At 53.3% G+C, this 25100-nt stretch overlaps 1 protein-coding gene across 4 annotated transcripts; it reads left to right on the top strand.

Moving 5' to 3' along the window:
- Window positions 1-23976, top strand: PSEN2 (presenilin 2). Of its 4 annotated transcripts, none has more exons than XM_074316915.2 (13): window positions 1-135; window positions 5427-5538; window positions 6106-6141; window positions 10241-10401; window positions 12454-12668; window positions 13804-13945; window positions 16094-16161; window positions 16853-17073; window positions 17719-17817; window positions 20401-20484; window positions 20824-20922; window positions 22869-22987; window positions 23264-23976. In XM_074316915.2, exons 4-13 carry the CDS (start codon window positions 10261-10263, stop codon window positions 23417-23419), a joined length of 1344 nt encoding a protein of 447 aa, XP_074173016.2. In that variant the 5' UTR covers window positions 1-135; window positions 5427-5538; window positions 6106-6141; window positions 10241-10260; the 3' UTR covers window positions 23420-23976. The 4 variants fall into 4 exon arrangements, with proteins under 4 accessions (XP_074173016.2, XP_074173014.2, XP_074173015.2 ...); XM_074316913.2 differs by having other exon boundaries at window positions 20821-20922; XM_088799127.1 differs by lacking the exon at window positions 1-135 and adding an exon at window positions 744-1282.
- Window positions 23977-25100: the final 1124 nt, after the last annotated feature.

The following is a 25100-nucleotide window of genomic DNA, read 5'->3' as shown; positions in this document are numbered from 1 at the left end:
CTGGGGTCGACTGGGGCGCGGGAACGTGGCGACGCCAACGGGGCGGAGCCGGGGGCGGGGTGAGCGCCCGCGCGGGGTCCAGCCCAGCGCTGGGCCACCCGCGTCAAGACGGCGGTGAGCGCCGCGACAGAGCAGGTGAGCTGGCGGGCAAGGCGGGCCTGGGGCTTGCGGCCGGGGCTCCGTCACCCGCAGCGCGGAGGGCACGGGCGGGAGCCGCGAGCCGCGGGCCGGGCACTGCGCTCCGAGCGCCCCTCACCGCGCCTGCGGCCCCTTCAGTTCCGGGCTGCAGTCCCTGCGCGCGCCGCGGTCCGGGCCTCCGTGGCCGGCGCGGGGGCGGGAGAGAGGAGAGCGCGGGGACGAGGGGGGCCGGCCCGGAACTGGGGCGTTGGAAGCAGCTCGGGGAGCTGCCCCCAGGCCTCGGGCCTTCAGCTGGGCCGTGTCCTCCTCGCCGCCCAAGCTGGCGCTGGCGGTGGGCGCGGTGAGAGCTGTTAAAGGGCCAGAGCATTTAAAGGAGCAGTGCACGTGGGGCTCGAAGGCGCGTGGACGAGGGCATTTGTTCTCCTCTCCTGGCTGAGACCTCCTTGGTGCCCAGTCCCTTCGGCCTGTGGCACCGGGCCCTGCGCACTGCTGTGCAGGGGGCTGGAGGGGAGACGGAGGTCTTCCTGCTTATGTGAGGAACTGGAGGGCAGGTCGGGCCTGAAGCGGGGGTGATTTCCTGATCAGCGGTGTTTTGTCAGGCATTCACTACTGTGGGGAGACTCCCAGAATCAAGCTTTTGAAACTGAAAAACCTGAAACAGCGAGTCCCCAGTCCAAATGTTATGGGTGTAGAAACTCGGCCCCCAGAGGTACAGTGACACTGTTCAAGGTCGCCCAGGTAGTACAGAGCAGAGCAGGCTCAGAACCCATTGTCATGCCATCTAGTTCTGCTGTCCAGCCCTCGGACCAGAACTCAGCCGTTTGGCAGTTGGATGAAATGCTCCTGTCGACTTAGTATTTCCTTTTTAAAGTGTGAGCTGTTGAGTGGTGGACTAACTGCATCGCCCTTTACAGCTGGAGAACCTGACAGGCATGTAATCCAGACCATTTGCAGAGGCAGCTTAACTCAAAATTGACATCCTGGGCTGCCACGCCCGTGCCGACAGTAACTTGAGCAGGATAGACCCCAGCTTCCAGTATGGATGCCCCACGTCAGCGTTGTTCGTTCTGTAGACACCTGAGCCTCCAAGGCCTTCAGCCCAGACCTATGGCAGTAATTAAAGACTCTGGATAAGCTGCTTCAGGTGTGTGAGTCTCAGGTTCCCCTCTGGGTGAATGTGGTTGTGTGGGAGGAGGGAAACTTGTCAGCAGCTGTGTTTTTGGGGCCCAGCTGGTGAGGGGGCGGGGATTCCTGGCTCCAGCTCAGAGCGGCAGCCTCGGCCACCCATCAGGCAGGCAGGCTGTCCAGATTCATGCCTTGTGTGCATGAGGGGGCATTTAGGGCAAGGGCTGGAAGTGGGGGCTTGGAGGAATGTTGCTGCAGAGTGGGATGGATGTTGTTGCTGGTTTTCAGGGACAATTCTATATCGTTTGGTGTTGAGGTACCTGGGCACCAGGTCTAGAATCTTCTGTGGTGCATTATCCAAGATGAATGCCCTGTTCCTATCTACTTGAGAAAGATGAGGACAAGAGGCTGCCCCTCAGATGAGCCTGGCGGCCCGCTTCAGGTTGCCATGCCCTCAGCTCCTCTGTGCAGACCACAGTCCCACTGCACACAGCGTTTCCCACCTCCCATGGCCTCTAAGTTACTGATGAGCAAGACATAACATACGTTTATGAGTTTGTCATATACAAAAGAAAGAGCTGGTTTGTGCAGTAGTTACAACCGTTATCTTAAGAGCTTCAATCTCACTACCGTAGCTGTGATTTTCCGCCTTCTACAGAAGGGGAAACTGACATTGCAGGGAGTTAAGCAACTTGTCCTGTTATGTGGCTTCCGTGACTTAGCACTAGGATTTGAACCCAGCTGCTTGCGTCTTCTTAATCTTTTGAGTTTTTGCGCAAGAGGTTTCCCACGTTCACCTCCCTACCCAAGTCCCTGCACTGCTTCCCAGGAAATGTCTGTGGTCTCCTGACTACCTGACAAAGCAAAAAATAAATTAAAACACACACACACACTTTTTTTTTTTAAAGGAGCCGCAGTGTATGTGTAGGTCATGTGCGTGTTTCTACTGAAGACGTATTTGGCTGGTTTTCAGCTGTTGCTTTGACTTTAGGACTCCGTGTAGTTGGGGACTGGCAAGAGGACAAATGTTTGCAAGTATTTCTGCCTGTTCCCCGACTCCAGCAGCTGGGGAAAGGAATGTTAAGTCTCAGAGGCTCGCAGGCCCGCCAGGCTACCGGCCAGGCCCTGGAGGTTCCCCTCACCTTGAGCTGGCGGACATGGGCTTCAGGCCTTGTGTACTCAGTGTCGGCCCGCAGGCCTGCAGGGGTGAGGGTGCCTTGTTAAAATCCCAGGAAAGAGTCATTTTACATCAGTCCTCAGAAACGACTAGATGTCAGGAAGGGAGATGAATTTTGTCTCGCCTCTTCATTGCCTGTGAGAACGGGTTGCTCCGTCGTCTTTGCCAAAATACAGTCTACTGGAGCACGGGAAGAAGAATCGAAAGGGTGCTCACCTTTCTGCTATGCCTTAACCAGCAACTTTCTGACTTTTTAAAAATAAAAGTAATACATGTTCATTCTAGAAAATTCAGACAATGTTTTTTAAGTAGTTATCCATTAGCCCTCAGCCCATCGATAACCACTGTTAACATGAATTTTCTTTTAGCACTTTATATACATATATATGTATATATATACATACGTACATATATCTGTATGTGTATATATTAATATATCTGTACGTATATATATTAATATATCTGTGTGTATATATATATATTCTGTTAAAATATTAGAGGTAGGAAATTGGAGATGAAGATTGTGCTGTCTTTTCTGCTAATGTTATGCCTTCAGAAGTTTCCCTTTATTGAGTATTCTTGGAAAACCAGGTTTGCTTGGTGTGTGGACTGTTATTTATCTCACCAGTTCCACAGCAGGACACTTTCCCACCCTCCCTTTTGAATTGACCCCGAGAAGCAGTGCCCTGACTCCTGCCCCATGTCCGCATGTGGGGACTCCCGTCCCTGGGCCATGCCCACGTGGGAGCCACCACCCTGTCTGCTCCCATGGGGAGCACAAATAGCAGAGGGAGAGCAGAGTAGGCCCTCAAGCTGGAGTCGTGGGTGGGGGCAGGAGAGAGATTACTGAGTTTTTCAGGTGGCAGGTGATGTAGTGGGTGAGTGTTTGCAATTCACTGACCTCTTGTCTGTGTTTTGGAGACGCTGTGTATTAAATAAAAGACATACCTGCCCATGGAAAAGGCATGTGCCTTGTAAATGTGGGTGTGCTCTGTGGGCTGCCTGTGTGACCATGACCCTGAGCCACCCAGTATGTGACCCTCACGAGCCTTGGAGTGGACAGAGGAGAGCTCCTCAGTTGGCAGGTTGGAGAACTGAATTGCACTGTGGCTCTGGTCTTGGGCCTTGAATCGACTGCCCTCTTGTATCCCTCGGGGCTTCAGTGTCTTTAACTATAAAATAAGGTGCTGACTAGATGGCTTCTGCGCCCTTGCCCTCTCTGACATCGGTCCTGTGGACGTACCCTTTCATGTGACAAAATGTTCACGTTGCTGCAGTGCCCTGGGCGGGGTGGAAACAGGCTGTCGTCTCCTGAAGGCCTGGATGAGGGGTGGCCTTGGTGGCTCAACTCGTGTGTCTGGTGGTACAGCGAACCCTAACTTTCCAAGAGGGGCATCAGTGGGCTTCCGTTAAATTCTTACTGTTTCCCTGCCTCTATTTCCTCTTCATTATAGCTACTGTTAATTGAACACCTACTGTGTGCTAGGCACTTTCCACATTATCTCTAGTTTTTACAGGACTCTCGCAAGGTTCTGCCTTTTCCAGGAGAGGAAATGGGCCATATGAAGTTAATTGTCTGAGGCCATGCAGCTAGGGTGGTTGGAACCCTGATGGTCAGTCTCCAAAGCTTCAGCTTTTGACCATTGGCTTGCTGCTTCTCATTAAAAAAGAAAGTGTTTTTCTGCGCCCTATTTGAAGGTGACATGTTAGGGACATGACTTGTGTGACTCCCTTCACTACTTCCTGCTGCCACTGCCCCAAACCGTCCTTTTTCCAGGCTACTTCAAGAAATGAGAGAAATCTGTCTGGATTCTGGGCACGTCTCAGTAGGAAAGGGCCGGTGGGGGTAAATCTAGGGCCTGGGTCAAGGTTTAGGAGGCCCCACGTGCTCTGGGGCCTCTGATCTGGAGGTGGGGGAGGGGTGGGGCCGTCCTTCAGGGCCTGCCTTTGGAATCAGGCCCCAGTGCTGGCCGAGGCTGACTCCCTGTGCTGGGAAGGACCAGCCAGCAAGCAATGTGCCTTATGGTACGGGCTGAGGTAGATGCACAGATGGCTGAAGGTCAGCCAGGGCCAAATACATAGGTGTCTGGGGCTGGGGAGACGGGCAGGCAGGGAAGCTGTGGGAAGTTCTCAGGAAAATTTTGAGGGGATTTTCTCACCTCAGCAAGCCTTTCCCTAGTATAGGAAAGACTGGGAACTTCCCAGGGGTCATGGAAACACTGTGAGGTAGCTGTGTGACCAGAGGAAGTGGCCTGATTAATGCCACCCTTCTTGCGAGTGAGGGAAAATTGTTCAGGTAGGCTTACTGCAAACAACCAACCAACCAATAAAGTATTGGGGATCCAAACCTTTCTCTGCAGCCCTAAGTGTTTCTGGTAAAGGCAGTAATTCCGAATTTGCTTTTGGAGCAGGGATTTCTATCGTTTTCCATGAGGCACGAGTGTTTACTGTGGCGTTTTAAAATCTCCATTAGCCTTGAGATTTAAGGTCAAAATCTTTACATTTCTCTGGAATGAAAAGGGGGTCAAAGAAATTGGGTCACCGGGTTTCCATAATGATTGCAGGAACCGCTGACACCACGCGGTTGGAGAAATTCTCTGGGCCACAGTTCTTGGTTTGGCTACTCCAGCATTTCAGTCCCATTCAGCTTATTAATGGGCGTGAGCCTTGGCTTTAGATGTTTGATTTTTGCGTCCTACTCCAAGGCAGCTTTTAGCCACCGTGTTTTGCTCTGGGAAGAATTTCCAGAAAAACATAGTCTTCATACCGTGGACACCCCCGCCCCCATCAGCCCCCCCCTGCATTTTCCTGGGGCTCCCTCTGAGAATGGAGTGCTGGTTGCTATGTGGGTGACTGGATTTGATACCAGCGACAGCAGTCACTCGGCCCCACCCCCACCTGCCCGTGAGTCAGCCTCCCTCAGGATTCTTGACGTCACTGCTGCCCTGATGTGAACATCTAGCGAGAAGGTTGTTTGTCTGCACAGATTGGGGTGGCGATTTTTCCCTCCAAGGATTTCAGAGTGCCATCACGCTTCAGTTCCAGCTGAGAAGCAAAAGAAAAACATCCCAGCTGCTCTGTTCTCCTTCAGGAGCCAGGTAATAAGAGGCGCCGCAGAAGAAATAAGGTGGCTTCATGAGTCCATCCGCTTCCCCCAGTCCATTGGGAGGGAATGAGGGAGAGAAAGGATTGGAAGAAAATCTGTCTAAATGTTGATACTCATTATTTCCCTTCAAAAAAATTAATAGCTAAAAAAAAAGAAGAAAAAAAAGAAAAATACTACAAGTACAATCCAAGTGAATTATAGAAGCTTTGAGAAATGCAGAAAAATGTAGAGTAAAAATCACCCAGAATCTCACCACCCAAAGATAACTTCCCTTAATGTTTTGTAATGATTTCTTGCCAGTCCTTGATTATACATACGTTTTCTAAGAAAATTCAGATGGTTACGTATGTGAAGTTTTATATCCAGTAAGTTGAACGGTCGGTTGTATTTTTTCATGTTACTAAATGTTCTTTTCAGATTTTATAGTGGTCATATAGTAAATCCCATCGGGGGGATATGTCAGAGGATAGTCAGGGAGTTTAGTCACTGTCACTTTTTTTTACAATTAAAATAACTACAAGAAACATGTTTTTATGTAAATCTTTTATTATTTTCTTAGGACAAATTCCAAGAAGTAGCATTTCAGGATCAAAAGGTATGAATGTTTTAAAGCTTTCCGTTTTTACTGCCTTCAGAGAGGCGGGTCCAGTTTGTTCTAGGAATTTCTGAGCCCCAGTATTTCCTCCTTGGTGTGGACTTGGGGACTTTTCCAGCCTGAGAACTCTTTCCTCCTTCTACAGCTTTTCTAGTTTGGAAGCTTCTGCTCCTCGCCCTCCTTAGATCGGGGTATTCAGGAGAAAGGGCTGTTCTTCTTTCACTCCCCCTTCCAGCGAGTAGTGAGGGGCAGTGGGGGTGCCGAGGTGGGTGGGCGAGGGGCGCAGCCCAGGTGGCAGGTAGGCAGACTGTACCCTGACACTTGCAGTGCTGAGCTGGGGGCTCAGGCTGGGGCCCCGATTCCCTGGCTGGGCCACCCCACAGAAGGTCTAACATCAGCTGTGAGAATCACCCAGGGACTGTCTCAAAATGCAGACCCCTGAACCTTCAGTCAGGATGGAGCTGGGGATCTAAGTCTTAAATAAGCAGCCTAGCACAGTGTTGAGGAGCATGGATCCTACCACCTAGGTCCAAGGGTAACTTTGAATCTATCACTTTTTGAACGTGTTTCCTCATGGGTAAAGTGGGGAAGCATAGCAGTACCTAGCTCCTAGGGTTATCGTGTTCAGTGCATATTTAGGGCTCAGTAGGTGATGCTCTACCATCACCCCCTCAGGTGGTCCTGGCCACTTTGAGAAACAGCACCTTAAGGCATCCAGCCTTTCCTAAGTCCTACCCTCGGGCACTAGGAGCCTCCAGTGTCACCTCCCAACCCCCAGGCTCAGAGGGTGGGATCGGATGGTGCCCTTGCTTACCCGACCAAGACCAGCTCCCCCCTGATAGCCCTTCCTTAGCTTGTGCCCTGCTTTCCTGGGAGTCTCGGCCCCCGCTTCAGAGAAGGCTTTGGAGGAATGTTTTAAAGTGGGATGAAGGAAGCACTTGTTTGCTGGTAAGGAGGCCATATGTGAAGTACATTTGGTGGACGGATAAGAATGTTTTGTCGTTTTCTGACGTTTCTCCCTCCGTCCAGTGCAGTTCCAGGTGGAAGGGACACAGTCCTTTAAGCTCACCCTTCCCTGGTGCGTTCAGGGAAGCCTTGGGAAGCAGTAGTGCTTTTCAGAGGAACACCTTGTTAGCTCTTGGCGACTGGCTGAAGAAATAGAAATCGGAAGGACTTACCTGTGCTTGATCCTGGGTCCCCTGCTTTTCTGTCCCCACCCTCCCTGTAGCTAGCTCCCTTTCTCCTTTCAAGAAGCGTTTTCATGCCCTGTTTGTCCGTCTCCCTCATGCTTTACCATTTGGGTGTCTAGGAGAAGAGGCAGCCAAATGCTGCAGCTGTTGGGGTCCCGAGGGTCAGCTTACCCTCTGCCCTCAGGGGCTACACCCTGGGAGGTGACATGTTAGATACTGGGACTCCTGTTCGGCCCCTCCAGGCACAGCGAAGATAAATCACAGGCACTCCAGAGGTGTGAGAAGATCGTAACTAAATTATTAATTCACACCCCAAGCCAAACTGACTGCTGGAAAAGAGTATTAGAAAAGCCACCGTAGTTTCACATCGCCTCTAAGACTCTGCTCTAGATGGAATGTCATTTAGGGGTACACAATTCTGAGACAATTCAGCCATGTCTTTGTTTCGGGTGCCCCTGTTTGAGTAAGAATGAATTCACCAGTACCTGAGTGAGTAATGAGGGGAACTGTCGGCTCCAAGCAGGTGTTTATTTAAGATTCACGTAGGGAGACCCAGGCTCACAGAGGAGGACTTTGAAGTCCTCCTGGGTCCCCACTAGGTAGGTCCTTTCATTATCACAGAGGAAGGAACTCAAGCTAAGAACTTCCCAAGGTTTCAGTGTGTTGGGGCTGCAAAGCTCTGTCCCCCAAATTGGGCTTGACTCTGCTGGGTTCAAAGTCTGGCCCTCCAGTGGCCCTGGGCTGAGCCTAGTCTTAGGGGGACCCCAGGGGAGAGGGGCAGGCCCACACCTGGCCGGGAGAATGCTGCTGAGCTGGCCTCCCGCTTTCCTAAAGATCCCCCTGTTCACATCCCTCTTCTGTTCAGAGCTTTGCAGGCTCCCCTCTGCTGGATTCAGCTCTCACTCCTTGGTCCCGTATCACGCCCCTGCCAGGGATGGTCACCCCACCTCTGCTCCCTCGTCTCCCACCTGCCACCCACGTCCCCACATGTCAGCCACTTCAGCTTGCTTGGTATTGTCACTATCGGCCCTGTTAGGTCCCCCTCACACACCTTCCGTTGGGAGATTGCTTCTTTCCAGGATGCCCCACCTCCAATCTGTGCGGGAGGTTCCTTAGTTACCATTTCACATCTCTCTGCCTCCAGAGACCTGAGACATCTAATCCTGGTGGCTGATCGGCTGTCCCTCCTCTTGATCAGCACCCTCTCCCTCTGGCACTCATCCCACTTTGCGTCTTACTGCTGTTGCTCCTGTACTTAACTTATCCTTGGGGGTTGGGGGGGGGCCTTAATCATGTTGAAATCCCTGTGACTTGGACAGGGAGCCCTTTGTCATGGGCCCAAGGCGGCCAGGTGGACAGAAGCAGGGTCTGTGGTCTGCCTGTGGTTGGGGATGGAGTTGAAGTCCACGTGGGAAGAATCCAGGCCCTAAACGCTGTCTTCAAACCGTGGAGGCCACAGACCCTGCTGGGGTGCACAGAGCCTGCCTCAGGGAAAGGAATCAGCTGGCTTCATCTGAAAATCGTAAATTCCTGGGGCGTGGCCACCTTGGGGAGTAACTTTCAGCAGAGGGCAGACCTGGCTGTCTGACCCTAGTGGCAGGAAGCATCGCTGCCCGAGGGTTTCCCGGAGGCAGAGATGGGGAGAGCTGGCCCCAGTGATACTCCGTGATGTTTGTAGGGACAGTCACATCTGCCTCGGGCTGTCTGAAGCTCTTGCCATCCCCGTTGGGCAGTTTCCGTGGTGCTGTTGTGTAAACATTCCTCTCAGCACAGTGGCCTTGGGGACAGGCCTCCCTTCTGTTTAGTCCCTTCAGCCTCGCCTTCCCTGGGGGCCCTGCCTCAGCTGTAGTTCCCACCTCTCTCCCCCGACAGGCTCTCAGTGGCTCCCCTGGCTGTGGCCACCACTTCTAATCTCATGACTCTCCTCTCCCTCCCCTGCACCCCTGACCCTCAGCCCCCTCCTAGAAGCTTCTCCCTTTAAATCCACAGACGCTCACGGGTTCCTGGATCAAATTCACAGCCTTTCCCTGAAACGTTCTTCTCCCACCTCCCCCTCTTACTCCGTGCCTGGCCTCATCCGGGACTCTGTCCTTCGTTTTATCCCCCCCACGCAGTCCTGTCTGTTCACCTCCTAACCCTTTCTGAATTCTGTCCCTTCACTTGCATCCGCCCTGCTGCTGCCGCCTTCAGGGGGGTCACCTTCCCTTCTTTTTACTCCTTTTTCAGTCAGTGCAGACTGACCTTTCTAAACACAGATCTGATCTGTCTCATTCCTCGGGGGACAGCATATACCTCCTCAACATGGCAGAGGAAACCCTTCACACCTCCACAGCTCCCCCCCCCCCACGCACAGCAGTGCCATGCCCGACTGGAACGTTCGTCATGCCCTCTACCCTCCCCTCCCACCCGGAAACATCTGTCTCCATCAGACGATGTTATCTTCTCTAGAAAACATTCCTGATCTCTGGGATTTAGTCCCATTTTTGTGCTGCTGTACCACTTGGTGAACACCTGGATTATAAAATTGGTCACATTGGGTGGTTTCTTTGTCTTTTAAGGACAGCAGTGTGTATTTTACTCCTCTCCATATCCCCAGAGCTCAGCAGATGTTTGTTGATTGAATGAGTGAGTGTGCTGACGGTTTGGAGGTCCCTGACTTCTCTAGTTGGGCATTTTGCCCCCGTGGCTTGGATCTCCTCAGGTCAGCCCCTCTCGAGGCCGCCACGGCCTCCGTGGCTGTCCTTGAGGGCTGTTGCTTTACAGCAGTCGTTTGACACGGTGTCCTGGCGAGTTGTTGCAGGGTAGGACCTGTGTCCAGGTCTTCAAGCTGCCTCTAGCCACCCCTCAGCCCTCTGCTGCATTTGCCTCACAGGGAAGTGGAACGAGGACTCCTGTGTTCCTTTTTCCAGGTGCGCCCAGAGGCAGGGCCATGCTCACGTTCATGGCCTCTGACAGTGAGGAAGAAGTGTGTGACGAGCGGACGTCCCTGATGTCGGCTGAGAGCCCCACACCCCGCTCCTGCCAGGACAGCAGGCAGGCCCTGGAGGACAGGGAGAACGCTGCCCAGTGGGTAGGTTCCCGCCAGCGGGCTGAGGCCTGGAAACACGCGGCTGGGGTTTCTGTGCCTGATGTGTGGGGAGCAGACATTCCCTGATGTGGGGGTGGGGGGGTAAAGGTGGGAATTGGCCGGAGGGGTGGGTGGTCCCCATGGAGGACCTTCTGTCTGTGAGGGCCTCATAGTAGATCTGCATTCACAGCCTGTTCAAGTTCTACTTTGCAGTGGACGAAATGATTTTTCCACCCAGCCCTGGCCCCCTTAGCTTGGCCTTCCTAGTGCAGGAAGGTGAGACTGAGTTTGGATGCTGGGACAGGTAACACAGGCTCAAGGATGGTAGGAGGGAAACTGCTGGAGGGGAACGTCCTTGGCAGATGGCAGACGTGGTAACCGAGAGCTGAGTACACCGCATTCATGTCTGACTTTGGGGCTGGGGGTGTGTCTTAGTCCGTCCCGGCTGCTATAACAAAAATACCGTAAACAGGGGGCTTATACACAACAGAAATGCATTTCTTACTCTTCTGGAGGCGGGAAGTCCAAAATCAAGGTGCTGGCAGATCTGATGTCTGGTGAAGGCCTGCTTCCTGTTTGATAGGCAGCTGTCTTCTCTGTGTCCTCACATGATGGAAGGGGCAAGGGAGTTCTCTGGGGTACCTTTTATAAGGGCACTGACCACTTTCAGGAGGGCTCCACCCTCATGACCTAATCGCCCCCCAAAGGCCTCACCTCCTAACACCCCCTAAGCATCACACTGAGGCTTAGGTTTCAGCTATGGATTTTGGGGAGACACAAACATTCAGGCCACAGCAGGAGGGGTGGGCTGCACTGTGACGTCATCTCTGTATCCGCAGGGCAGGAGATGATCACATTATGAAGTGGGGGTGTACTTGGGAGAGGCCGCTCGCCAAGCCACCTCACTCCCCATCAGGGCAAAACAGCGTCTGAAGTTGTCTGAATCCCATTCTTCCTTTTGCCCTTTACAGTATTTAAAAACCTCTCCATGTGGAATTCTTTTTCTTCCAGCCAGCCCTAATCTCCCTTGCTGAAATTTGAGCTCATTTCTTCTGTCTTCCTCTGTGCTCTGAGCAAGATCTCTCCAGCTGAAAACCACTGCCCAGCTGCTCCTTAGACTTTTCTTGCTATTTTCTTCATCTTTAATTTCCTAGAGTTTTTGTGCATTTTGGTTGTTTCAGTTCCTGTTCACTAACAGTTTCCCCCCACCCCTTCTTAGCCAAATATCTAGATTGGAATTCTCTGCAAAGCGCTGATATCAAACCAATAGCCATTTTAGATTTTTGTTTCATTTGGCGTTGTCTTTGGCTGTTCATGTAATTAACAAGGCAGCTAATAACCCTGAATTGCCACAATTCCAGCACAGAAGCTCTTGCAGATCCGTTTGTGCCAGCATCTGGCCAGTGTCCTGCCCCTCATTGGCTGCTTACTCATTTGTACTCTCCCAACTTCCCGTAGCTCACATGCTTGATGCCTGGTTAGCCTCTCTGGTTCGGAGCTGCAAATTTTGCATGCGTGATTTTGGAGGACAAACAGTTCAAAGTGATTTCTTCCTCTGCAAATTCCCAGGGTCACATTTACAATGAGAGAGTCCTTATGTGTGCTGACCATTCTAGTTTGTGGTTTGTCAGCCAAAAATGTTTCCTCTCTGGTTTCCTCCCGAATCAGTGTGGCCATGAGGACACAGCCAAGTGGCATCCTGAGTCCCTGTACTGAGGGCCAGGGGAGAGCCCTTTAGATGAGCTCCCAACCCACTGGCCATTGAGTCCTCGGCCTTCGACCACCCTCTTCTGTGGCTGCTGTGGCCTCCCTTCCTGCCTCTGGGGTGGTCAGTGCAGACTCTCAATCTTCTCGAGCTGTCCTCATCCACTTTTCAAATGTCCTGGAATTTGCAATACTCCCACATCTAAACTACTGCTGTAGACTGGTTCTTCCACCCGGAAAGCAACATTCACACTTCTTGTTTCCTGTTCTAAACACCGATGCTCTGCGTCCGTCAGTCAGGGGGCCCCCCTGGGGGGCACTGCGTGGCCCTCACAGTGTGGTTTCCCACAGCGAGGCCAGGATGGTGAGGAGAACCACGAGGAGGAGGCTGACCGCTATGTCTGCAGCGGGGTCCCGGGGCGGCCGCCGGGCCTGGAGGAGGAGCTGACTCTCAAATACGGGGCAAAGCACGTGATCATGCTGTTTGTGCCTGTCACCCTGTGCATGGTCGTGGTCGTGGCCACCATCAAGTCTGTGCGCTTCTACACGGAGAAAAACGGGCAGCTGTGAGTTGGGGGCTGGGGCAGGGGGGCTGCAGCCTCTGCTGGTCACTGCACCGGCAGCTCCATGCCAGCGGTGGCAAGGAGCAGGGACAAAGAGTCCATCCCCTGGTCCATCCACTGCCTCAGCACGTTCCAAACCTTTCTCCACCTCAGTTTCCTCCTCTGTATAGTGGGTTTGATAATAATGTTACCAGGAGAATTAAGTGAGCTGATCTATGTAAAGGCCTCAGGGCAGGCAGCTCCCAGCACACTGGGTTTTACTGCAGAAGGCACGCTGTAGCCAGACACTGCTGAGCTCAGTGTCCAAGCACCAGGCGCCGGACACGGCTGTGTCACTGCATGACTGCAGACAAGTCACTTCCTCTCTGGGCCTCTGCTCCCATGTATGTAAATCGAGGTGGCTGGCCCAGAGGATTTCTTAGCTCACATCCAGCCTTGTGAGGGAGGTTTTATTTATTTTAGTAAGAAGAACCCAGGTAGAAGCAGCAGCATAGAAATATGAGAAGCTTCCCATCTTCATCCCACCTCCTTGTTTCATCACTGCTGAGTACTTTCTCTAAACATCTGTTTTTTTAGTTAGGGAGTTTTTGTTAAGTTTTTTTCTTTTTATAAAAGATGCAGAGAGAGAAGCCCCTACCCTCAGGAAGCTTATAAACTGTTGGGGGCGGGGGGACTCAGAGCAGCACAGGTGAAAGCGTTAAGAGAACTTGAGAACATCGCAGGCAGTTGGTTTCTGGCAGTCCAGGTTGGACAGAGTGAGGCATCCATGGCTTGCTTCCGGGTGGGGTAGAGGAAGCAGTGGGGGCATAGGGATGGGGGTGTGGGGATTGCGGAGTCTCCTGGACCAGAGTGGAGTAGTGGGGTGGGCAGGGAGAAGCACCTCCAGGGGAGGGTTTAGTTGGTATGGGGGGGCCTCGGTGAGGCCATCCAGGCCCTTCCTCGCTCCTACCCTGGGCTCTGTCATCAGGCTTAGGTCTGGGCCAGGAGATGGGCTGGAAGGCAGCGCAGCTGGTGGGGATGGTGGGCAGCATTCCGCCAAGGCAGGTGTCCCGGGGCTCCTCCACCAGCTGTCGGAGGCTCCCTCAGGGCCGGGGTACACAGGGCGGGCAGGGAGTGGACCCCTGGCCTCCTCCTTCAGCATCTACACGCCATTCACGGAGGACACACCCTCGGTGGGCCAGCGCCTCCTCAACTCCGTGCTCAACACCCTCATCATGATCAGCGTCATCGTGGTGATGACCATCTTCCTGGTTGTGCTGTACAAGTACCGCTGCTACAAGGTGAGCGCCAGCCCCGCCCTCCCTGCCCCGCCGGCCCCGCCTCCGCCGGCCCCGCCTCCTGTCAGCACAGCACAAGGTGCCTCCAGGCAGCAGCCGTTGGCATAAAAAAAAAAAAAAATCAGAGTTCCTTTTTTCTGAGAAATAGATTGATTGTTGGTACTCTTTCCACCCCACTCCTGCCGCCCACCATGGATTACCCAACGCTGTTGTCTTTTAAATTTACACATAATCCCACTTGATTGAGTTCCTCATTGCAGTGTTCAGTGTCACTTCTCGTATTCGAAGTTAATTTTATTTTGCGTCTCCTTCTGAAGAAGTGAGATGTTCTATTTCAGGCTCTCTTTACCCCATACTTCCCCTCCAGGTTTATTTTTATTTTCCCATTTCCCTTTTGGCCGGGGACGTACAGATGCTGTGCTGGGGTCTTCCGTGATGGGAGACGGTTGGGTGGCCCCCTGTAGCTGTGGAGCTGTCCTAGGGGTGGTAGCGGAGTTGAGTCCCACCTGGCCCGAATCGTGGGTGTTGTTTCCAGAGATGCTGTGAGGTATTAGACTTGGGGTTCAGGCCTTTTTCCCAAGGAAAGCTTTGAAGCCCTGAGAACTGAAAGGAAGTTGAACGAGGCATTACCTCTTTTAAAACCATTCACAGGCAGGCATGCGCAGCAGTTTGTATTCAGGTTGTCACCATCTATGGAACAGGTAGTGAGAGGTGAGCCCCATCTCAGCTGGGGGTGACCATGGGGCTAAGTGGTAGGAAAGGCCGTCAGGAAGTGTCTGGGAGCTGAAACTTATCGATAGTTACCTATGAGTGAAGCAGAGTTTTAAATGGGGTGGACAGGGCCGTGGACGGGGGGAAGCAGGGTAGAGGGCTGCTTGTCTGGGGCAGAGGATACAGCACAAATGAAAGCCAGCTGAGAACACAGAGAGTGTGGGAGGCGGCACTCTGGTCAGCAGGTGTCAGGTGACCAGTCTTGGCAAACGTTAAGGAGCAGCTCAGCTATCCATTCAGGAAGGTTTATTTGCAGGTTCCATGACAATGCTGATGGTGGCCTCGGGCGGGTAGAGGTGGCTGGGATGAAGGGCTCAGCATATTCCCAAGGCAGCTGTGCATAGCGTGGCCAAGGCTGCCGATTTCATTCCTGGTCCCCCTGAGGGTGGCCTGAGATGGGTACGTCCTCAGGGGGAGACCAGAAGGAGTGACACCACCATGCCACTGATGGCTGGCGGAGGCACTAGTTTAGGGTCAGCCCACCCTCATCCTTGACCCTCCCATGTTTGGCCAGGAGAAAAGGAACATGTCTTTCTGAGGAGCTGCCCCTCAGGTGGGAGGGGACTCCTTGAGTTGACTCTACTCCAGGGGTGTCCAAACTGTGGCCCGTGGGCCAACTGAGGCCCGTGGGCCAACTGCGGCCCACAATCCATTTTTAATTGGCCCGCAGCAAATTCCAAAAATATATTTAGTTTACTTAAATAAACCAAGTGAGACAATACGTACTTCACCTCGAGTGAGTGGCCCAGCTGTTTGTGTATTTTACCGCATATGGCCCTTGGTGAAAAACTTTGAAAAAAGTTTGGACACCCTGCTCTACTCAAAAGCAGTTTCCTCAGGAGCCTGCCCTGACTGTCTAAAGTAGCATCTCTAATGAATCTCCTGTCATTGTCATCTGCAATGTTTTTCTTCATGGCCCTCATCACTACCAGTCAATACATGTTTATGTGTTTATTGTACAACTGCCCTCTCACTGGGGTGCAACACACGTGGGCAGAGACTGCTAGCTTTATCTCCAGAGCCTAGAATGTGCCTGGCGTGTAGGAGACAGCCAGCATCTCCTTTCCAAGTGAGTGAGTAGAGGTCCAGGTGTTTAGAACTAAAGGAGTTTCGTCTCCTTCACACACTTGCTGGGTGAGCTTGAGAGACTGCCTCTGTGAAACGGAAGGTACCCGGTAAGTACCTTCCAACATAGTCCCGAAGGAGCCTATTAGGTTGGTGCAAAAGTAATTGCGGTTTTTGCAGTTATTTTTAACCTTTTAAACTGCAGTTACTTTTGCACCAACCTAATAGAAAGAGTTTCGGGCCCCAAGAACCTGGGGGCTGTGTGATTTTGGGGTTGGGACAGCGCATGGTCATTCTGCCTGTTTCTTTGTCTAGTTTATCCACGGCTGGTTGATCATGTCTTCTCTGATGTTGCTGTTTCTCTTCACCTATATCTACCTCGGGTGAGTGGCACCTGGTAAGCAGGGGGGGTCCTCGGGGACCCCTCCCCCTGCGGCATGAGTGGCTGTGAAGAACCTGGGCAGGGAAGGGCACCTGTTGAGCTCCACACCTTCCCAGTGTCACTGCTTCCAGAGCCCAGACTTTCTTGACACAGGGGACTGAGCTCCATGGTGGGCCACACGTCGCTTTGTGGTTTCTAACCTAAACAAGCGGAGCCATCACGGAGGAGGCTCTCTGTGAACCCAAGGAGGGTAGAAACCCCTCAGAATTACCGTATAACCTTTGGGCTGGGCCTGGGTACTTGCTAATTTATGGAGAAAGGGATCTCTGTTGCCTTGATTTGGGATCTCAGCCTGACCCAGGGGCCCAGAGACTGGCGGGACAGGAGAAAGCGCTTTTTCCAGGACCTTCTCCTTGGGCGAAGGGCCTTCCACGTTGTAGCAGCACACCTTTACGTGCACCACCCCAAGGGTGAGATGTCGCTTCACTCCCGACCTCGTTCCAGAAAACATTTCCAGTGGTTAATTGCAGGGCTCAGGGACGTGAGGGAGGGGATATGCCTGTGGGTGGTCAGTGAAGCCAGAGGTTGGAAGCCCCCAGGCTGGGGCCTTATTGGAGGAGCAGGGGGTGTTGAACTCCGTTGGGTCTGACTTCCCCACTGAGTGACCCCCCTCCCCCTGACTGGTCCTGCAGGGAAGTGCTCAAGACCTACAACGTGGCCATGGACTACCCAACCCTGTTGCTGACCGTGTGGAACTTCGGGGCGGTGGGCATGGTGTGCATCCACTGGAAGGGGCCCCTGGTGCTGCAGCAGGCCTACCTCATCATGATCAGTGCGCTGATGGCCTTGGTGTTCATCAAGTACCTCCCGGAGTGGTCCGCCTGGGTCATCCTGGGCGCCATCTCTGTGTACGGTAGGTGGGTGCAGGGGCCGCCAGCCTGCGGCGGCCGGGGACGGGGGGGCGGGGGGGGCGCAGCATCCATGCCCAAGTCCTTCCTGCTGCGCACGTGTGGCCGGTGCTGCCCAGGTCCCCTCCCTCCCTCCCTGAGGGGCTTGGATGGTCTCCCTTCTGAGAGGTTCACCTTCGTAAAACGCAGGACTTGGACATGGTCACTCATGATAGCAGATGTTTATTGAGCTCTCACCCCGTGAAGCGCTCGACACACTGTCAGTTGTTGGGCACGATGCCTGTACATGAGGAGCTTGTGAAGTGTTAGTTGCCAGTTGATTAGCATTAGCACGATTACCAGCACCAGCCCCGGTTCTTCCGTTTGATGGGTGAGGAGTTTGAGGCCCGGAGAAGTGGGACGTCAAGCCCATCCTGCCCCTTGTCTGCAGTTAGACCCTGCTCTGCGCTCCAGCCAGTGCAGGCTAGAGATCGGGACTGGAATCGCCCTGGTTAGATGCTGCAACCACAGGATGTGTTCTGAGAGCCTGGCCCCGGGGCTCTGATACATTTGCCCCGTACACGCCGGTGTCAGAGGGCTGGCTCCTCTCTCTGGGGGCTGCCTGGCAAGAAATGTCTTTTGTAACCTGCCAAGGACTTCTTGTTTCCCAGATCTCGTGGCTGTGCTGTGCCCCAAAGGGCCGCTGAGGATGCTGGTGGAGACTGCCCAGGAGAGAAACGAGCCCATATTTCCTGCCCTGATATACTCGTGTGAGTGGCCCCCACGCCTCCTCTCCACCTGGGCTCCGAAGGCACCCAAGGTGGGAGCCAGGGGCGGTTTTCTGGCGTGGCTCTCAGAGTTGGCTAGGAAACAGTTAACCTTTCTCTGACCAAAGGGAGGAGGCAGCTTTGGTGACCCCCACGAGGGGCTCTACCTTCTGGAGTTGACAGTGGGCTGTATCTTGCTGTTACACAGGAAGAAGCTTGGAAAATTAGAACAGGAAGGGGGCCCCACAGCTTCATTCCCTCCAGCCTCCAGTGGCATTTGGTGGGTACAGACTATATTCCATGAGCCCATGGCCACCGTCTCAGCCCTCCAGGCTCCTGGGAAGGGACTTTGGAGAGGCAGTCTTCAGGGCAAGGGTCTGGGGGTGCAGGGCACGCCTGCCTTTCACTGGGCTTCCTCCACAGCTGCATGGCTGGTTGAAGTTAAGACTCTGAAGGGAAGGCGCGTGGGATTCTGCTGGGCTTGGACCGGGATGTAGGGGTTTGGATTTATACTGTGTTTCCCTGCAAATAAGACCTAACCAGAAAATAAGCCCTAGCATGATTTTTCAGGATGACATCCCCTGAACGTAAGCCCTAATGCATCTTTTGGAGCAAAACTTAATATAAGACCCGGTCTTATTTGCGGGGAAACATGGTACATGCATTCAACAAATGTCAAATCCCCACTGTTTGGCGGCCACTGTGCTGGGCAGTGGGGCCGCCAGGAGCCCACGGCCTGTGCTCTTGCTGCTCTCCCATTTGTTGCTGGTGGGGCTTATTGAATTAGGCTGAATCTGGGGCTCAGCTGTCTGCAGGGTGCACTGGGAACTAGTTCATGGAACGGCTGCAGGCTGCTGGATAATCTCACAGATGAGGAGCTGAGTGGAGAATCGTCGGCCCTGTGGCCCCCTGTGAAAGCACATTCCTGGCACGTTCTGAGGAGGAGCAGAGACCGTGTATGGAAAGACAGATGGTGCCTTTCATTCACCATCTTGTGCTCGGGTGGAGCTTACATTCTAGGAGGGCAGACAGATAGTAACTGAACAGATGACTACAAAGTCAGGCCATGAGTGCTCTGTAGAAAGATAAAGCAGGGTAAGGACTTCAGGGTAATATGCTGTTTTGCATAAGGTGGTCAGGGAAACCCTCTGTCACAAGGTGGCATTTGACCAGCGACCTACTTGCCTTCAGAAAATCTGGGGAGAGAATTCTAGGCAGAAGGAGCAGCAGCGAGTGCAAAGGCCCTGAGACAGATGACGTGCGGTGCTCAGGAGTGGCCCGAGGCCAGGCAGGAGGGTAAGGGAAGAAAGGCGGGCGGTCTGGATCATGGTCCACCGGGCAGGCCGTGTGAGGGTTTGGCTTTCACTCCTCAGTGACGTGTGATGCCACCAGAAGACTTTGAACTGATCTGACTTGACATTTTAACAGGATCATGCAGGTTGCTGGGTCAAGAAACATGTACGGGGGACAAGAGTGGAAGCAGTAGCTGGGTTTGGAGGCTGAATAACGAAAAAGAGATGGGATGTGGTTTGGCCCGGGGGCAGCCGTGGAAGTGTTGAGATGTAGTTGGATTCTGGAGGCAGAATTAGCAAGGTTAGCTGATGGTTGGGATGCTTGTAATGAGAGAGCTTTGGGCCTGAGCAACAAAAAGAGTGGAATTGCCGTTACCGAGAGGGAGAAGACTGGTGGGGCAGGTGGAGGGCAGTTGTTGAGAGTGTTTGGGGCATATTGAGTTTGAGATGCTCACTCGGCATTCGACTGGAGAGTTCAGGAGAGAGTTTCTAGGCCAGAGAGAAAACACAATGAGTGCCACGTGCTCCAGCAGTCCCACTTCCGGACGTACACCCAGGAGAATTGAGAGCAGGGTCTTGAACGTACTTTTACACACACATGTTCGTAGCAGTATTATTCACTATAGGCAAGAGATGGAAGCAGCTCGAGGGTCTATCAACAGATGGATGGATGGATAAACAAAATGTGGTACAGACACACAGTGGCATATTATTCAGCCTTAAAAAGGAGGGAAATTCTGACACGTGCCACATATTATGCTAAGTAAATGAATCCAGTCACAAAAAGATAAATACTGTATGGTTCCACTTACATGAGGTGTCTAAAGTAGTCGAACTCGTAGAGACAGAAGGTAGAACAGTGGTTGCCAGGGGCTGGGGGGAGGAGGAAATGGGAGTTGTTGTTCACTGGGTCACAAGACGAAAAAGTTCTGGAGATGTGTTTCACAACAGTGTGAATATACGTCACTCTGTTAAACTGTAAACTTAAAAATGGTTGAGATGGTACCTTTTAGGTCCCATGTTTTTTACCACAATAAACCAGAAACACAGTTAGTTCACCAAACTCCACTGATATTATTATTAGCCATTGTTTTTGTGAGGAAGCCACAAAAGACAGGAAAAGGCATTGTCTGCCACACCTGGTCGGTGAGTCTGGACCTCCTGACAATGGGGCTTAAGCAGCTACCACCGGAACTGAGGCTGCTGGGACAGACTCTGGCCCCCCTTGCCTCTCAGGCCCGGGGGCAGCCACAGTTAGTCCCGCCTGAGGCATGACCCTTTTCTCCTTCTCTAGCTGCCATGGTGTGGATGGTGGGCATGGCCAAGCTGGACCCCTCCTCTCAGGGAGCCCTTCAGCTCCCCTACGACCCAGAGATGGGTGAGTATTGGGGCTGACAGCCTCCTGTCCCTGGGTGCAGCTCTCACTGGCCTGGCCTTGCCTCTCCAGGAGGGGCAGAGGGTAAACTAACCCTCCTGGCATCTTGGGGATTGAGGGGGGTGGGACTTGGGTCCTCTGCCTCAGCCCCATTCCTCTGCCTTTCCTTTACTTGTCATGTGGCATGGAGAATCTTTTTCTTTGTGTCAGGCCTGGCGGGTGAGGGCAGGGAAGTCCTCAGTGCATGCTTTGTTCCCGAGATCAAAGACCTCTCTGACTAGACTTTTGTCTCTCTCCCTCGTCCTCCCCCATCCTCCCATGGTGATGCTGGATACCCAGAAGAAGACTCCTATGACAGTTTTGGGGAGCCCTCGTATCCTGAAGTCTTTGAGCCCCCCCTGCCCGGCTACCCAGGGGAGGAACTGGAGGAAGAGGAGGAAAGTAAGGTGCCCATGTCCAGATGGTCTGCGTGGGCCCAGGGGGTGGGAGCAGAGGGTGGAGATGGGGAGGGAGAAGCCCCTTTCCCAGCAGCGACGGCTTCACAGAAGTCAAGGAGCAGCCTGCAGAAGTGGGGGGTGTTGGCAGGCCGTGGGGCTGTTCACATTCAGGCGGGACCACGTACTAACAGCGTTCACTGAGCACCTCCTGTGCCTCCGTGTGCTGGGGGTGCCCAGCTCTGATGGGACTCATGAATCAGGTGGGCACTGAGTCGGGGAGGACCGAGAAGGACGATGCAGGGGGTGGGGAACACTGCCGCATTCTGAGGGGTCAGAGAGAGGTACCTGAGGAAGTGACTTCTGCGCTGAGCTCCAGAGAGGGAGCCACAGCAGTAACAGGAGGGGGCGACACATTTCCGGCCAAGGGGACGGCCAAGGGGAAGGTAGGCGCAGCGACGCTGAGGCAGAACACACGGCGAGTTAGAGGAAGTGAAGGCAGGATGCTGAGACCGGAAGTGCAGAGATGGGCTGGAGGCAGGCAAGGGCTCCCAGGGCCTTCTAGATCAAAATGGGGATTCCGACTGTGTCCTGTGAGCACCGGGAGCCATCAGGGGCTTTGGGGTCATATGGGAGGAGGGACATGACTGGGAGGGTTGTGGCTGGTGGAGAATTCCATCCCAAGATGTGCACTCGAGTGGCCTGTAGGATGTCCCACTGTACCTGTGGGGTCACGGGGTGTGGGCTCTGGGCTTAGAGGGCAGGCGAGGCTGGGCAGGTCAACCACTGGCAGCACTGTCCTACGTGGAGGCCGACAGTGGGCTGTGCAGCACGGGGGCAGGGGCAGAGTTGGGGTGGTCACTTCCCCATGTGGCTGGGGAGACAGGAGGAGCTGGTGTGGAATAGTCCTCAAGGCACATGCACTGATGTCCTGAGATGGTTATGTTCCCAAGGGAGTCATTCCATATTTATGGGCCACCTGCTGTGTGTCAGGTGGCACGCGGGAGCAGGGCGGTGCTACCGAATTCAAACTGCCTCTGCCCTGCAGACGTTCCTCATGTGGAGCAAGAGGTTAGGTATAAAGTGCTCAGGGCAGATGTGGGGGAGGGGGGTCTTGAAGTGTGAGTGGGCGGTCACCCAGCAGACAGGCTGGGGGTGGCACTGACCTCCTGGAGTCAGCGCAGACCCCACAGGGTCAAGGGCTCAGTTCACAAGACGACTCTCGCTTCACACGTCAGCCACAAGCTCTGGGGGCGTCCAGGCCACCGGCACTTCTGACCAATGGGCTACAAATCCCGGGGTTCCCACAACCTCCTCACAGAACTCAGGAAAGCACTACACTTACAAGGAGAGTTTTACTACAAAGGATACAGATCAGAACCAGCCAAATGAAGGGACACATGGCGAGGTCTGGGGGGTGCAGTCCTGAACTCAGGTCTTCTGTGACCTCTCCCTGTGGAGCCAGGGCATGACCCCTGTTAAAAAGCATCCAAACCTGTAGAGAATTTTTGTGAGTTTCCAATTTTGCAGCTTATTTTATACATTATTATAGAATCAAAGGAGGAGACGTGAGGAGGGTTACATGAAATCCATTGGTGGTAGATTAGAGAGGTGGGGGAAAGCAAAGTGGGGAAATCTCTGGGACTGGATAAAAAGAAACACAGAGAGACACATACTTTCATATCAGTGAGTGCAAGATAGGTGATAAACATCTGCAGCACACAGAGATGGTATTCGGAGAACAAGGCAACAATAAGGGGTTTGGTGGTCTCTAGTGGGGCGGGGGGAGGGCCAGGGTTCCCTGAGAGGTTCCAGAAAAGGAGATTACGCTGACATTTCAAAGGTATGTTATCTTAGATGCAAACAGACAATAGACAGGCTCTGTTGACAAGGAAAGATTGACGAGGAAGCTACAGGCCAGGATGATAGGTTCACGTTCTCTTCCTCACACAGGGGGCGTGAAGCTCGGCCTCGGAGATTTCATCTTCTACAGCGTGCTGGTGGGCAAGGCAGCAGCCACGGGTAGCGGTGACTGGAACACCACACTGGCCTGCTTCGTGGCCATCCTCATCGTGAGTTGCGGGGGGGCTCTGGGGGTTTTCATAGGGGGAGTCATGCTGCCGTCTCATGTCAGTACTGTAACCAGATGGGACGTAGTTTGGTGGAGGCAACACTGTTCTGGGAGTCAGGAGGCCTGCAGGGGTGACACCTGCTGCCCCCGGCACCTCACAGAGCTGCCAAGAGGACCAGGGGAGGACCAGGGCTGTCGTGTGACAAGTCCTTGACAAGCTCCTGAGCCTGGGGCTGAGGCCGTCACTAACAGCTCACCTCCCCTTGGTGTCCTGCAGGGTTTGTGTCTGACCCTTCTGCTCCTCGCCGTGTTCAAGAAAGCGCTGCCTGCCCTCCCCATCTCCATCACGTTCGGGCTCATCTTCTACTTCTCCACAGACAACCTGGTGCGCCCTTTCATGGACACCTTGGCCTCCCATCAGCTCTACATCTGAAGGGACGGGTGCCACTGGCTGGGAGCTGTAGGAAATTGTAACTGGATGCAGTTGTATAGTTTGACCTCTAGTGCCATATGTTTTGTAAGACTTTTCTTTCCTTAAAGAAAAACAGGAATAAAAAAGGAGTGTGTTTATTTGGTGAAAATGAAGAACCGGCTTTTTGGTGCTAGTGGTTTTGTCACCGGACTGTGGCTCATGAGCAGTCGCTTCACCGACAGGAAACAGGAAGTCCATCCAGATGACCTGCGGCAGGGCCATGATGTGGGGAAGGGCATGGAGAAGGCCACCCGGTCATGCCTCATAGCCTGGAATGTTCCAAGGGCCAAGATGAAGGAAGGTGTGCAGGAGTTGATGCCCGGGATGGCACTTAGCGCTTGCTCACTCTGGTCGAAGAAGAAAAGCCAATTTTCTCTGCAAGGAGTGTTCCCCATGCTTTGTGTATGATGTCGCTGTTGTTTTATTACCTTTAGAAACAGTTCTATTCTTGTTAACAGCAGTTCCTGCTGGGAAGCGGCTTAACGTTAATGTCAATAAATAGATGAATTCTGTTGGAACGTTGGCGTTTGGTCTGTTTGCCTGCGTTGGTCTTTCTCCCTGCGTGTTACGGCCACTCCTGGGGCAGCGTGCGCTCTGGATGCGGAAAGGAGATTGGTCCAGTTATGAAGGAGCGAGGCTTAACTGCCCCCCTCCTCCCCGCTGCAACTATTTCTTTAACTAGAAAGTTCCCTAAGCAGAGAGAGGTGCGCAGAGAGCCACGTGGCCTGGAAGTGTGACAGGCAGCTGGAGCTAGCAGATCCCTCCTGGTGGCTTCAGCAATGCGTCACTGGGAACGCGGCAAGGCGGGTGCCAAAACAGAGCAGGTTGTGGGTCCTCCACAGAAACCAGCGTGCAGTCGGGGCCAGGTGAGAACCCACCTTCACGCCTTGCCCTCCTTTCCTTCTATGGCGGGCGGTTCTCTGGGCTCAGGGTGGCGGTAGGGGTGTGGACAGGTTGGTTTCTCCTTTTCTTTGCAGCACTCACAGGCTGCAGGGAGAATCTCTTGGAATGGAGCACGGCTGTCAGACCACTGAGGAGATGCAGGTGCTGTGTTTGCACTTCAGTAGCTTTGTCCGCTTGTTCCAGAAATAATGTGAGTGCTATGAATCTGGCTATTTATCATGAGAAGAATAAGAGAATTACGTATTTTGATGTTTGACAGGAACATTCTTTCTCCTGGGTTGTCTGTAGAAGAGCAGAGGCCAACGTGGGAGGCTGGAAGCCAGATGTGGTTGACGCAGTGGTGGCATGTCTGAGGACTGGCATTTGGAATCAGCTGTAACTGGCTTGTGACTCACTCACAGTCAAGACACCCACGGTGGTGGCATCACGGTGGTGAAAGCCACAGGAGGGAGAATTTTAAGAAGATGAGGGCTAGTCCCTGATGATAAAAGCTCCCAAGGGATTGAAAGGGGAAGGAAAATGGGAGAAGCTGATTGACTGTGGCAAGTAGGGCAATGCTTATCTTTGGTTTCAGGGTGGGGCTTCCAAACACAAGACCTGACAAGTGTTTGGATTTGTTCGGCTTAAAGAGGTCTTTGTCAAAGGCCCAACCTAGGTGCTAGGGAGGGAAGCCACATTCAGAGGTAAAAGCAGAAGGTGGATGGGGTGGGGGGTGACGGGAATGCACCGTGCCTGTGAG

The sequence above is a fragment of the Rhinolophus sinicus genome, chromosome 6, assembly GCF_057876585.1.
Source record: "Rhinolophus sinicus isolate RSI-liver-muscle chromosome 6, RSI-T2T, whole genome shotgun sequence".
NCBI lineage: Eukaryota > Metazoa > Chordata > Mammalia > Chiroptera > Rhinolophidae > Rhinolophus > Rhinolophus sinicus.
The sequence above is the reverse complement of the archived record's forward strand: the minus strand, read 5'-3'. Positions and strand labels throughout refer to the sequence as shown.